Source organism: Electrona antarctica (genome assembly GCF_951216825.1).
Source record: "Electrona antarctica genome assembly, chromosome: 4".
In the NCBI taxonomy this organism is placed as follows: domain Eukaryota; kingdom Metazoa; phylum Chordata; class Actinopteri; order Myctophiformes; family Myctophidae; genus Electrona; species Electrona antarctica.
This window is the reverse complement of record NC_136809.1, coordinates 37,180,388-37,196,067: the sequence shown is the minus strand read 5'-3', so window position 1 is coordinate 37,196,067 and position 15,680 is coordinate 37,180,388. Positions and strand designations below refer to the sequence as shown.

The window sequence follows — 15,680 nt, the reverse complement described above, 5'->3', positions numbered from 1 at the left end:
CACACATATATATGTGTATATATATACATACACACACACACACACATATATATATATATATATATATATATATATATATATAGACACACACACACACACACACACACACACACACACACACACACACACACACACCAACAAATCCTTCATCAAGCTTCAAAATGCAAATGTTGTCATCTCGTCTAGTACATTGGTTATTGACTTGCTTTTACACTTTGTCATCAAACAAAAACCAGAGCGTCACATGGAAGGCTATACATTCAGTTGGTATTTACAATATTGCACAATTAAAAAGGTTATGTAAATTCCAAGGAACCTTTTATTTTTGTATTTCTTAGAATACGCAGCCCCGTCCTGTAATTAGAAACCGGTTGGACCACATATCCAGGTGCCTGGCTCAGGACTGGGTACAGCCTGATTTCTTCGATTTCTTCCGACTCTTTACACCTGTGACAAAAAGAGAAACGACAAGATTAATGCTTTACCATAGAGAAGGGTGATAAGGGGGCGGGGGTTGTATGAGCTTGTACATTGTGTATGAACGTGTAGATTGTAAACATTTTTAACCAAATCTTTGCTACTGGGAGTGCCTGGAACAAAATAGTTTCAAATGGGGTCAGTGGCCAAATACATATTTGAGCTTGATAACCACTGATATAGCAACATACGATTTTCAGAAGACATTTGTAGAATCGGCCTCAGGTCTTATAACTGACACTGGTATGAAAGGTCTCAAACATTCAGCTGTGACTTACTCTCGGTGTCCTCCTGTGTAGTGTTGACGGTCTGTAGAGAGTCAGTCTTTGGGCCCATCATTTTAGATGACTTCTTGCCTCTCCATTTCACATTGGGCCCTTTCACCATCACCTCGTCACTGTGCTCGTCCACCTCAATCCTACTGGCATCTGTTGACGTGGGGGTGGCGCATGGGCTGCCGGCTGGACTGTTCCTGGTGGACGACCTCCACTTAGAGAACTTCTGCTTCAGTGTAGTCCGCAGCTTCTTATCCGCAATGACATCACTTGGTTCCATGGAGCCAAAAGGAAGCTCTCCTTCTGACGGCAATGGAGACAATTTTTCAGTTCTCTCGCTGCTGGTTGCCCGTATCCTTTCTGGGTGAGTGTCCTCGGGAACACCCACTAGGGCCGTCTCTCTCCTGCCCATAGTTCCCTGTAAGGAATGAGTCGGCCGCGGGGGGTCTCCAAACACAAGGAAGTATTTTGGGTTGTAGTATTTGTGCGCCGGCACCTGGAGTCCACCCTTCCCCGAGTCTCCTAAGCTAACCTGAAAGCGGGAGGTGGTGGCGGGCAGAGGCGGGCGCTTCGGCGCCGCTTTGGACTGAATGGCGCCAGGAGTCACCTTTGGGGGCGAGTTGACGTGAAACTCCTTGTAGAGGTCCAGTTCGTCGGAGACGGCGTAGAGCTCACGAAAGTCCCTGTCGTAAACGTCCACCACCTGGCCCGTCATGACGGTGATCATGTGCCGGTCCATGCGAGACGTGCACCAGGAGAAACTAGGAGGGGAGACAAGGTGTGCATAGAGACTGAATGTGAAACAAGCTCATGCAAGCAAAATAACAGCAAAGATAAAGTTCCACTAAAAGTATACTCCAAGTCCATACTGTATGTTAGTTACTGGTATCCATTTGATGTTATAAGGCAGAAAATGAATAACACATAAGTGAGACAGAATGTCTACTAAGGAGAGACATGGATAGTCTAAGGACAAACTATTCTAAATTCTTAACATGTTTCCAAATCACATCCATGTTAATACGTGACCTCCCTTTTCATGACCCGATTCCATTGTGGAATCAGGCACCAACTTCCGTACACACCAACTTCCGTATTGTGACATATTTCTGACATAACTTTGAGAGGAATTTGATTTGGAGGTTATAAGGTTGGTGTGTCATAATGAATGTAAGAGAATTACAGTGAAGATTGATTAAGAATACAAAGAATCTTTCTTTACATATTGTTAAAGGGTAACACAATATGACTGTGGAATCTGTGGATGTCATCTAAGCATTACAAATCCATTGTTAATTTAATCTCTCGCGCACACACACACACACACACACACACACACACACACACACACACACACACACACACACACACACACACACACACACACACACACACACACACACACACACACACACACACACACACACACACACACACACACACACACACACACACACACACACACACGTCTCACCTGTAGGAGCCAAACATGACTTTGTCCCCATCAATGAGCATATATTTATTACAGACTGAACCAGGGAGTCTACCAAAGGACAGTCCAAGGCCAGTTCCGAGAAGCGTTCTGACACGGATGTTCTGGAAGAACAAATGGTTACAATCACTACACTTTTACATTTTGAAAGACAATTCTATGTTTTAGTTTTAGTTTACTTGTTTTTTGACAGAATCTCAAGGGCTGGATACTGTTGTGAGCTTGTAGAACTGCTATAACATTAAAAATAATAATAATAATAATATTCTTAGGGTTCCCTGGCACAACATATTCTCAGATGGATAAATACATATTAATTTAGGGATCCATGACATAAAAAAGTTTGAGAACCAATGGTTTAAACAACATTAGGGAGCAAGTCCAAATAAGCAACTCCAAAAAACTGCAACTGGGTCCGTTTCCCAAAAATATGAACCCCGAAGGCAAATCGTGTTAATTTATTACATACATGTTTTCTAGGGGTATTAAGGTCTGCTGAATCCAAATCTGCTGTATGTATAACTCAAAAATGGCCACTAAGCCCTCAAAATGGACCATTTAAAGATGGCGGCCACCACTGTGCTGAAACATAATAAAACTATATATGTTTGATATGACTAAATAAGGTAGAAAATAGACTGAAATGTCATGTTTTATGTTTTCATATATGGGGAATACATTGACATATTCATATTTAAGATCAATTGTGAAGGAACCACTTTTATATCATTTATATTGTGAAAATTGGCCTCTTTAGTAATTAAAATAAATTCAATTCAGTCCATTGGGTGTCATAGTATTGAGACTAGCAAAGAGACTAGCCCAAAGAGAAATGCAGTGGATATACACACTCAATACTATGACACCCAATGGACTGAATGATGACTATAGCTTAAAATGCTTTCTGGGTTAAGATTGGCTTTAATGCCTGGATGTGTAACTGAGATATATACTATGCCTCAAAATGCTTGTTCTTTTGTATAAATTGACTTGAATTCACTTGATGTGAATGCTCTGATGAAGGCTGCATAGCCGAAATGCGTAAGCGTTCCTTTTTTGTGTGTGCCAATAAAGAAATGGAAATGTGAGTACTTTGTCCACCGCTTGTTTAATTTTTGGATGTGCTACCTTTTTGGATTTTTTTAAATTCCTGTTTTTTGATGTATACTGGATTTGGGTCTGGCACTCCACTGAAAACCATTGCTGATGCGCAACCTCTTTTTCTCATTTACTTATCTATATATTGTTTTATCATTTTAATCACATGAATGAAAAGCAGTTTTATTAGTTTCATTTGTACACAGTACACAAGTATAAGGTAAATAAGGTCAAAGTTGATCCCAATGTCCCTTTGTAAGTTATCTAGAGTGATAAGCTGTGTGTGTGTGTGTGTGTGTGTGTGTGTGTGTGTGTGTGTGTGTGTGTGTGTGTGTGTGTGTGTGTGTGTGTGTGTGTGTGTGTGAGATATTGTTTCTCTTTTCTGCAGCTGAGCAGCCTTTCTGTGAGGTTCAGCTCCTTCTGAGAGAAGCAGCAAGGTGTTAAGGTCTCCACACACCGGGCGCGAATTCGGATTTTTAAGCGGCGTTTCTCCATCGGTTTTCCGAAAAACGCGGCCGGTGTGCAACCACCTTTAGTGGCTGATATTTGAGTTAGGCCATCTGTTAAATACCACATGCTTGCTATATGCTTTTTGAGCAAGTATTATGGAGTTGGTTACCTTTATATAATGACAGATTTATGTATACAATAATTGGGAACAATTATATCGGATAAGGATAATGTTGAAAAATATTCACCAATAAATGACAATTTTAACAACATATATACGCAAGTTACTCACACTTTATTTGAAATCTGAATATTTAATTGGATTCCCCATATATGAAAACCTAAAAAGAATAAGTTTCTATACCTTTTTTGGTCAAAAAGATGCTATGTAATATATTTCAGTATAGTGGTGGCCGCCATCTTTAAATGGTCAATTTTGAGGGCTTAGCATCCATTTTTGAGTTATACATACAGAAGATTTGGATTCAGCAGCCCTTAATACCCCTAGAAAACGTGTATGTAATAAATTAACACGATTTGCCTTCAGCACTTTAAATAAGCACATTTTCTGAAATCAAGCCTAGTCTCACATGGCAACACACTGCCTAGGCTCTTACCCGGAGGTGCTGGGCACCGATATGCAGCCTGGAGCACATGTCCAGGAAGTGTGGCATGCCTTGCACATCCAGCAGGATGTAGACGGGCACAGAGCGACGGCAGGCCGCGTCCATCAGGTCCTGCAGGATCTGCAGGTCTGTCAGCAGGTCCATCACGATGGCAATCACCTGGGGGGGACAGGTTTTAGAATCAATGGAATTATTATAATTAAAGATATAACAGACCTGAGCAGGTCTTTTAGTTGAACATATTGCGTGCTCGCTCGCAGACAAAAATACAGGAATGTGGTAATAACTCTTGTTGTTTTCCTACTTGAAACAAATGTATCATAGAAACAGCACTTACAAATTATTTTACACACACAGAGAGAGAGAGAGAGCCTGGCTGCATTAGTCAACTGCAATATCTTCTCTAGGGGTATACTGTACAGTTAGGCTGACCAATCAGCACAGCTATTGCCACTGTGGGCTGAACTGGCACTGCCACAGACCTTGTGTGTGTTGTGTGGGTTTATGTGTGGGTTTTTTCATGCAAAGACACTGATGAAGATGTAAGAATGTAAGAATTTCAATAATATACGGTGTGTATTACTGTGTACACATATACAGTAGTGCACGCATTTAGTCGGTTATTGGCTCTAAATATCGGTTTCGAATTCGATATAGTTATGGTTAATTGCCCTGTCCTATCTGAAGAAGTAACAGTTGCATGCAGGAAAACAGGGGTGGGTGGTAGGGATTTGCATGCAGAGCTCAGCTCAATAGTACAGTGAGATGGAGGTGAGAGAAAGGTGAGGGATAGAGGAAATTGCTCAACAAACTGTCACTCCCTTCTGTGGTGGACTGCGCACGCACGCACGCACGCACGCACGCACGCACACACGCACACACGCACACACACTTCGCACACTTCGCACATTTTCAAATTTATCTTCATATAGTTGGTTCTCTTACTAATGCTCATATTGGACATTTTTCAGTGGAACCAGAAAACCACACCCACTGTCTCTGCTATGCCCTATATGAAGATAGTTTGAAAGTTGGGTGGGTGAAGTGATCCTTAAGTGTTGAGCTTGTCCTGACGTGTCATCTTCAGTTTAAATTCAAATTAAGAAGACAAGACAAGCTTCGTATGCATGGTAAACTGCTAGTGTCATGAAGTGAAGAATCTATAAATAAAATACTACATAACTGTTGTGTGTTTGTATGGGTGAGAAGATTTCAGTCTGTAAAGCCCATGTCAACTGAGGACTAGGGTCCTGAAGCGGAATGAACTGGAAACCTTTGTTCGAAAAGGGCACTTGGTTGGGTTACTTTCTTTAGCCAGCAAACAAAGGAACTATAGTGGAATGCTAGTGAAGCTAAGAGCTGAATGGGAACCTTGCAACAGCAAAGAGAAAACAGTTCAGGCACCAGGCTGTGCTTACTGTGGTGAGGCTCGATCCAGTCCTTCAGTGTATGTAACCATGCAGCCTGTAGCCAGTATACTAAGACATATATTATTTGCTGTTTTACGATTTGACCTATTTTTTACCTCTTTTATCTAAAAATAAAAATAAAAAGCTACATATTATTATCACATTTTCTTATTTCTAATATCGCCCAACCATAGTTATTAGTATCAAAGATCTCACCGGGTAGTGAAATAAAAATTATCAGTGTTCATTTATCTACAGTGTTAAAGCTACAATCTGCAAGTTTCAGGCCACGCCAAAACAAACTAAAAGGGACATTTCACCGCTGGAAGAAACTGCAGTCACTCAATGTTAATAGTGTTTGTAGTAGATAACAGTAGCACAATTAGAAATGTGCACCCTATGGCCAGAGAAAATAATGAAGTCTACATTGTGGAGAGGGGAGAGGCTGCGTGGTCATGTGACTTGTAGTCCAATACATTTTGGTCATGAAAACACACATTACACACATAAACCCCCCCCCCCCCCCCCCAGAAAAGTGTTTCTTTCTTGTGTCCTAAACATCATTAAAATAAGATTTGGTTGCAAAAGGGGTGAAGTGGCCCTTTAAGCTGGTAAAGGAAGGCTCTATGGGAAGGCTAGTTGGAGTTGAGGTGGTTGTGGACTGTGGAGGGCAGGATGAGCATGTGAACCCCTCTCATGATGTGCTAGTGGGGATAAGGAGCAAATCACCCTCCACATTTATTGATATTGAAAATAAAAATAAATAAATAAAACTAAAATAATGAAAATGTTTAATCAAATGAATGAAAAAAGATAATTGATAATTGAAAGGGGCACGGTGGCACAGTCGGTAGTGCTGTCGCCTCACAGCTAGAAGGTCCTGGGTTCGATTCCCGCTGGGGACACTGTGGGCCCTATTAAGCAAGTGGAATCTAATTACATATAATTTTACAGTTTTTAAGACGTGGGGGCGGGTGCAATGTCATATTACAATTATGGGCCAGGTAAGAAGCGCTTTCGACACCCCGTGGTGTGAGCAAAACGGCCTTGAATTAGTCATGGGAGTGTTTAAGGGAGTTTTGAGGCTTACCCAATGAACATGTCCGTACTATTCTCTTTACGACACCAGCTGATGATGCGCCCTTTTCGGCAAGTGGTATTACATTTCTGCAGACTGGCACCATAGACATGACATGACTTTGTCACATTTGGGTTCATTATTCCTATTGCACTGCATGCTGTCACCTTTATGCCTCAAAAGAACAGATCCGCAAGCTGTCACAGCCATGATGTGCATAGCTTGTAGGCCTATGTCTCTATTTTGTTAAGTAACTTGCAGTGTTCATTGGAAAGTCATTACAGCGGCGCAGCCATATGCTAAGGGAGGGAGATATACGCACATCATCACTTCATTTGTTTCTGTTCTAAGCATGAAAAACAGCTGTAAAAATCTTTATTCTAGTTCATTTGATTCATAAATGAATAACTAAGCCTTTGAAATGGCACCTACCTATACCTTTCAGATCGGAATGGAACTGCGAGTAGATACGCAGCATTGGCTGGCAAATTGGCAATCCATGCGTAATGTTCCCAGAATCGTCTAACCCCCGAACATACAAGTTCGTTTGATATTGTTTAATTCGATAAAAATAGAACCATATACCATACAGCGAATGAAAGCAAGATTCCTAAGGAATATGGGGATTTTTACATTTTAAAAAACGGCTGAGAAATGAGGGAACCATGAGTGTTTATAATATCAAATATTATAAGAATAATATGAAAGACAAACGGGCTGTGAAGAGCTCAGCTCACCATCCCGACAAGGAGGAAATATAGCCTATAGTGCATGCACGTATATGCACTGACTGTTGCACACACGCTCTTTATTTGTTTCTATTGAAAAACACCAGTAAAATAACGTTTATTTTATTTTATTTCATTCGAGTCACGACGAAGGAATGAGTTGAAATGCCATACGTGCGCCATGCGTATTGCTGCGGCCCCAATGTTATGGTCTTCGCTCGTAGCATATTATTGAAGAAGAATTGAGTCGGGTGTGATACAGCGTATGAAAGCAAACCTCCCAATGAGTATGGAGATGTTTTAATTTCTAAAAAAGGTTGAGAAATGAGCGATATATGACCCTTTATAATCTCAACGAGAAAGCCAGAAAACTCGCTGTTGCCATGTGTCATAGAAACAAGTAAATAGGTCTATAAACATACTCCCAAAAGAATCGCATATAACAGGGGTCTACAACCTATTTTAAATGAAGTGCCATGTTTTTATTTTCTAGATAGTGAGTCTGCCATATCAAGATTCCTTTTAATGACACCACATTAAAATTTCCAGCATATTTTGATTGTCCACAAATATAAAGTTCTTCCTTCTTTTTACATATTTTCTTGCACATTGTTAGAATGATCATTATAAATATATATCCCCCTGCAGTCAGAGTTCATTGTTTTAATGAATGAATGTGATGCATTGTGAGCTGGTAGATCTGCTATTTTCAAAAGTAATCTTTGAAAAAAGTGACAATTGTGGAATATTTTTGAAAAATGTTATTGAAACATTTAAAAACACAAATCTGTCATGGGGTCACTGGCTTAGTTGGGCAAATGCATTAATCTGGGGGTCCTTGACATGGGAATGTCGCTGTGTGAGGATCACTGGTTTAAACAACATTAGGAGAAAAGCCCAAATAAGCACTTTAGAAACAAGAAAAGCAACCACAACTACCAATATTTACAAGCATCTTTGCAGAAAAAGAAGCCGCTTATAATAAACAGACATGGCAACACTCCAGCAGCACTCCAGAGCCGCTCAAGTGTAAAATGAAACAGTGCTTTTTGCTTTTAAGACGTGGTCAGACCCAGGCGGAATCGGTATGCGCTGAGTGTTTTTAGGTCAAGGGGCTTAATAGCAAATTAGCGCAAAGCGAAAATAATTAACATATGGACACTCCCCCAATGCTAAATTATGCAGGAACGTGGTATTCCATATGAGTGAGCGCTCACCACGGCTTCCATAATACGAAAAGGCGCAGAGCGAGGGCGAAATCTGTATTACCGCATGGGTTTTTCGTCTTGCTTAATAGGGCTCTGTGGGTGCTGGGGGTGTGTTCCCTCCTGGGTGAAAAAACTGGGTTGCAAAATCGTGGGATACAAATTTTAAGTAAAAAAGAAAAGAAAAAAGAGAATTGAAAGAACACAGTGTCTTCTCACATTAGGACAATATCAGTCACCAGAACTAAGGACGGGTGTTCTCAATGAATCTAATGGAGTTTGAAGTGAACGGGTTTATATAGGAAGGGGGCGTGTCTGTTCAAACATCTAAATATCAAGCACCTTACAAACTGTCCAGGGTGCCCGATTAGATGTTACAATGACCCCAAACATGTGTGAAAGTGGAATATCCCTTTAACTCAGTCAGACCTCCATTTGTCTAGTAGTGTGTAAGACGTCAATATAATCATTAAACTCTGATCCGATTCTTATCTCCCTACTTTTACGTGCACCTATTCTGTGTTTCATGTTTACTGCTGTGATCATCAACAACTCACTGAGTCAAATGAACACAAGGATTTTACAGGGTAGAGTGCTCATGGAAAAAATGACTGTAAACTAATGCTCTTGTCTCACAGAATCATGCTCACAGCTTCACACCAGTGTGTCATTGGAGAAGAATGTAACGTGGAGCAGACGCAGGCCACGACTTGTAAACAGTAGCACACCGTCACAAATCAGTGCTATACTGAAATAAAAAAACCTACAGTACATGCAAAATAAACAAAACACTGCCCAGAAGAACACTTGTAATATCTGTTTGATTGATTGATTGATTGATTGAAGAATTTATTAACAGTTTGCAGAATTACAGTACATTTCAAGCACAAACTCAATACAAAGGCTGTTAACTGTGAGTGGACGACCCAATTAAGCATTACACTTGTTTCCAATAGGGTCCACCATGTTCAAATCATCAAAACATTTAGAGACGTACAAATAGACACTTCTATAGACAGAACAGGAATTCATCATAAAGGAGGTAAAAAGGGAAAAGAAACATATACAGTGAGGGAAAAAAGGGGTGGGCGGTGGGGGGGATTCACGTTCAGCTCTGTTAATTTGTTTGTTTTCCTTGGAGGAGCTGCGTTGGGTCCCCAAGTCGGCTCCGTGGCCGTACCTTGAGTTGGCTGTGTGGCCGTGACCTTCTCTTGTGTTGTCATTGTGTTGGGTCCCCAAGTCGGCTCCGTGGCCGTACCTTGAGTTGGCTGTGTGGCCGTGACCGTCTCTTGTGTTGTCCTTGCGTTGGGTCCCCAAGTCGGCTCAGTGGCCATACCTTGAGTTGGCTGTGTGGCCGCGACCGTCTCTTGTGTTGTCCTTGCGTTCGTGTTTGAGGGATTCCGATTTTACAGGGGCCAGTTTCGAATTGCAGCCTTCCGTAGGTGCCCTTTGAGAGCGGTTTTGAAGGAGTCAAGGGATTTGCATGTCTTAATTCGCATGTCTGTGGTGTAAGACAAACGGCATAGTAGCTATATAGTGGTCAACCTGGTCATTCAAGATGTTATCTCTAATGAGTGTGTGTGTGTGTGTGTGTGTGTGTGTGTGTGTGTGTGTGTGTGTGTGTGTGTGTGTGTGTTGTTGAACATAATCTGTAAGGGAGTCAATTTCAAGTAGGCATTGTTGACACACACACACACACACACACACACACACACACACACACACACACACACACACACACACACACACACACACACACACACACACACACACACACACACACACACACACACACACAGTAGTGCTGCTACTATAGAGATTGTGGGTTCAAATCCACCGTGGTGCAGAAGCATTCGGCTTTGTTTGTCTAGTGTCAAAAGTGTCGGGCGGTGGGCGGAGAGCGTGATAATTGTTACTGCGGGCTGGGGTGGCAGTGCACCTGTCAGCAGGGAGTGTTGGCCAGGAGGAGTAGGATGTACAGTAAGGCTCTACGTCCTCCCGGTGTCTCCTCACTGGTAGGTTCCTCAGTAGGATACAGCAGCAGTGACAACACAGACAGTGTGGGGCATAATGACTAAATTGGATCTCACCGAGTAGTGAAATCCTCAGTGTTCATTTATCCATTTGTAACACTGAGAGTGTAACAATGCAATCAAATGGACACGTAATTAACAACAAGGATTTTACTGTGTAAATATCCTGGTTGATATTCAGAGTTCAGACATCAATGAGGGTTGCCTCCTGACTGCCAGTGATCCTGTTTGCCAGGTTATGACACATGCTGAGCTGGACTTTCCCCCACCAAAAGCCGAGGAGAGGAAGGCATGGAGAGGCTGACAGATGAGTGTGGACTGGAAGAATGGAAAATGGGATCATGGTTTGACAGAAGAAGGAAACAGAGATGGTGGAAAAACAGGACGGAAGGACAAGGGGAGATAAAGAAGATGTTATTTTAAAAATGGAGCACAATCTAACAGAAGGATGAAAGAACACAAAATCAACTGCAAAACATCTGTAATTGGCATGATCCCATGTCCTAAAAGCTGTGCTTGTTTGCACAGAGGGAGGCTGAGGGAGCCACACAGAGCCTGCCATGTGAAGTGAATGGAAGGAACAAATGACTCAGCTAGTCCGGTCTACAAGCAAAATGTTACTACACACATCACACACTGGCACCATACATGTTATATTATTACGATTATTTGACACAGTCATACAAATATGTACAGTACACATATGCATGCATGCACACAAGCACAGGCACGCACACGGCTGCACACACACACACACACACACACACACACACACACACACACACACACACACACACACACACACACACACACACACACACACACACACACACACACACACACACACACACACACACACACACACACACACACACCTCTAAGGATGTGTTCATTGGGTTGGGATGTATAGCCTTGAATCAAGACTAAGATGTATTTTATCGAGTCTGACTTTTGCTTTTTTGTCTAGATCCAATTAAGGATTTGGTGGTCATTCCTGTGGTCACATGCTGAATGATGGAGCAATAATACATCTACTGGTAATTACTTAATAGCATGGCACTATGAAAACATGACATGATAGTGTGCAATATCGACATTAAAGGGGCATTCCACTCATTTTAATATATATTAAAGCAGTTGTGTGGAAATAATAAAAAAGTTCCCCCATTCTGTGTTTCCTAGAACTGTAAGTATGAAAAAAAATCATTAACATGGTGAAACACATCTTGATAGCCGATGACACACCACATTAAAATGTAATATTTATAATTTAATATAATATAACAGATACAGTAGATTGTCCATAATAACACCTACACCTTTAATTTAGTCTTTAGAACTATTTTCTTTCACACCAGGTAAATGATCTCAGAGCAATAAACCCACCTATCTACCAGACAGGGAGTCCCAATCAGAGTTCAGAGTCTGAATGAATGTAGAATTTGTGTGTGTGTATATATATATATATATAATTATTATTACTGATGCCATCATGCCTACACACACACACACACACACACACACACACACACACAGCTCACCTTGTTGGCCTCTTGTATGAGTCGCCGCACAACCTCTTTGACGTGAGGTCCATTGTCCTTGGGTGGGTGTGTGTGCACCGTCACCCGACTCACCCCTTTGAAGAAGCCGCCGCTCGGCCACCCGTTGTCCAGAAGTGGCACCTCGGTGTCCGAAAGCGTCGGCCAGTAAGTAGAATGGAGCCCAGAATCATCCCCATTACTAACACTGTTGTTGGCTTCTGTGGTTGTTTCTGACGGCAATGTGGCATCGTCACGTTCCGCCTTGTATTCTTGGAAGACACTTCTTATCCACTTGATTTCACGGGCAGACAGAAAGTCTGTCGCGTTGTCCTCTTTGAGCAGCGTTTTAAAGGCTCCGTCCCCGTTCCTGAGAAGTTCTTCCAGGGCGACGCGGTGTTCCTCACTGTAATAAAACTCTGGTTTAGACTCGGGGACTTTGGCGTTGATGTGTTCGTCGTCCAAACACATGAGCTGCGAGTCGGCCATGGTGGCTGGAACACAACGGCACCCCGCCCGGGAATACCGATAGACGAACGTTGACAACTGTCACTTTCATTTACAAGTGAAAACAGCGTGACGTTTAAAAGGTGGGACCGTGCCGTGGTGGGACGGGACGTTCCTTACCTGGCTCATGTCTTGGAGTTGGAGGAGTACGCGGGGCGGAGCAGTGATTTGTTCACTGGTGGTAAAAGTTGTCTGCTTGTTTGGAAGTGTCTGTGAGGGACAGCTGCTGAGCTCACAGTAAAATCCTCAGGTTTAAAGCTTCCCCGTGTCCTCCTGCGCACATGAGTTTCAGGCATATAGCCTAAATTCAATTTGGATTTTTGTTTTAAACTCTGTCTATACACAAGTGAACACAATTTCGGGTTTCGGTTACATTTGTACGAATTGTACACTGACAAATGGATAAATCAACACTGTCAGCACCATGCACTCACTTTCTCTTCATTGAATTATAGGCTATTTGAAACCATTTAGTTAGACTAATGTTAAACAATAATTTATTAGGCAAACAATCCATAGAGGCAGGATTTCTCAAAGTGGGGTACCAGGGGGTCCTCAGCAAAACGTATTATAGCATCACAATAATGTTTAACCACTTTAAGCCATATTTTATACCTTGGCTATTCAAAAATAGAATACAAGGCAAGCTCATAGTGTGTCACTTCATGTTGTGCTATGAGCTTGTAGATCTATTTTTGAAAAATGTTAACTCAAATCTTTGCTTCTCGTGGTCCCTGGCACACAATTATTGAGATGATGGGGGTCTGCAGCCGAATACATTTTGGGAATCCTTGCCATGAAAACGGTTGATAACCACTGCCATAGAGAACCCATGGCAAAAATGTAATCCCTGTGGTCTGCTCGTTTCTGTCCCATGAAAGAAACAATCTTGTCTTTTTGGATGGTTATGGTTTGTCCTAAAAAGAAAATCACAAACATGATGTTTGTGTATGATATGTGGCACCACCACATTCCCTATGATTAGGCTACTTTAAAATGACTTCAAACCAGCCTGCACTGCAATATCGGAATTTGATAGTTATAGTGATAAAAGTGAAGGTTTTTTTTAAAAGATCATTTGTTTTTGGCTTTTGTGCCTTTATTGAGGGGGAGAGACATGCAGCAAAGGTTGTCATGAACGGGACTCGAACACACAACGCACTGTCAGGCCAGAGCCTATATGGAAGAATACTGGACAACTCACCCCGGTGCTTGCCCGTTTTTCCTCCCGGAATTTTCCCCAGTGAGGGGGATAACTTTGTAATATGCTATTGGCTGTTTGTATTCTTTTTGGAAAAATATAAAAAGATACTCCTGTGGAAAGGCTATATTTTACTTATATTGACCCTATAAACAATTTAGTATTATTTAGTATATGTAAGGTTTTTCCCTCTCAAATGGTACCTCGTCAGATAATCCCCACATAGCCTACAACAACTTCTGTGAACAGAGTTCACTGTAGTAGCTTTTCATAAATATATTTGTACTTAGGCTGTCTGCTGTCGTGAAAGTTTATAGTTAGAGAAATTCAAATTCCAGCTGTCCAGCCTCTCCCACCCCTCACTGGGGAAAATTCCGGGAGGAAAACGGAAAAGGGGTGAGTTGTCTTGTTACCATATGGAATGCGCCTGGACCACTAGGCCAGCGGGCGCCTGATGAAAGTGAGGTTTAAGCAGGCCTATATGCGATACTCTTATTCTTTCCCTTGAACTATAGTTGCACTTCCATCACATTATGATACTGCCTGCCATTCTTGAGCTGCTTAATGACAATAAGTCTGTTATAGTCTATATCAGAACACCATCTCCCACAACTACCTGGTGAATGTCACAAAGACAAAAGAACTGTTCATTGTCACTCGCTGCGCACAGCCCTCTGGACAATAAACCCAATTTACTGTAAATCAAACACACACGACATTCATAAACGCTGCCAGGAAAAAAGACTCTTGTCATCTGTAAGCTCAAAGCACGTTCTGTTGCTGCTCTGTTCTACATAAGCATGATTTCAAAGACGAGAACACTTCCTCCAAAATAACCCCCCAGCCTCTCAGATCTCAACAAAGCTATATAGCAGCACTATGGCCCCTTTTCCACTGGGGTTGAAACGGTTTGGTTATTTTTTCACGCCTAATATTGAACCAGTTCAGAGAGTTTCCACTGAAAATGAATTGTTTCATAACCCTAAAAGTAGGTTCAGAACTGGAACCAAAAATGGCCAATGGTTCCAAGAATGTAGAATGGAACCAGTTCTTGAACCAAAGTTATTATGGTGGAAAAGGGGCCTATATGGAACATTCTTGATACTAAACACTTCATGCCTGTTTTTGCAGGGGATTTGTCTCCTCTGCCATAGTGACTCTTAACAAAATACGTCCCATTCAATGCCATATATGGATAATTGGACATTTATAGGCCTATATAGCGCTAGGTCTATGCCGTATAGTACAGTACACTACATATGTACACGAAGGCTTGTTTGCATGCATGTACTCACAGTGAATGTATGGATGATGATCATGATACTGTACTGCACATTGTGTCACTGTACGTGTGGCTGTGGCTCAGATCAATCTCAGGCTACAGCTCACTTTACACTTTAACATCATTTTAACATCCTGCTTACCCATACCAATACCCTTTAATGTAAAAGGTATATGGAACATTGAGGAAACATTTCCAGGATGATATATAAACCCATGTCAAACACACTTTTGTTATGCATGCATTGTACCAAATAGTTTCAAAACATAGGCCTAGTTTCA

General features: G+C 41.6%; 1 protein-coding gene across 1 annotated transcript; it reads right to left on the bottom strand.

Moving 5' to 3' along the window:
• Window positions 1-269: 269 nt before the first annotated feature.
• LOC306921974 (protein FAM83F-like) lies at window positions 270-12,975 on the bottom strand. Its single transcript, XM_079499321.1, has 5 exons — window positions 12,413-12,975; window positions 4,410-4,577; window positions 2,227-2,348; window positions 756-1,513; window positions 270-447 (listed from the first exon to the last, which is right to left on the bottom strand). The coding sequence occupies exons 1-5, from the start codon at window positions 12,896-12,898 to the stop codon at window positions 398-400; spliced, it is 1,584 nt and encodes a 527-aa protein (XP_079355447.1). The 5' UTR covers window positions 12,899-12,975; the 3' UTR covers window positions 270-397.
• Between the last annotated feature and the right edge of the window lie 2,705 nt (window positions 12,976-15,680).

Excerpts from the sequence above, each read along its gene's own strand:
- LOC306921974 (XM_079499321.1), bottom strand. The coding sequence starts at position 12,898 with ATGGCCGACTCGCAGCTCATGTGTTTGGACGACGAACACATCAACGCC. Across the intron at positions 1,514-2,226 it reads GTCATGTTTGGCTCCTACAG|TTTCTCCTGGTGCACGTCTC; the intron begins GTGAGACGTGTG and ends CTCCCCTCCTAG. Across the intron at positions 448-755 it reads TACACAGGAGGACACCGAGA|GTGTAAAGAGTCGGAAGAAA; the intron begins GTAAGTCACAGC and ends TTTTTGTCACAG.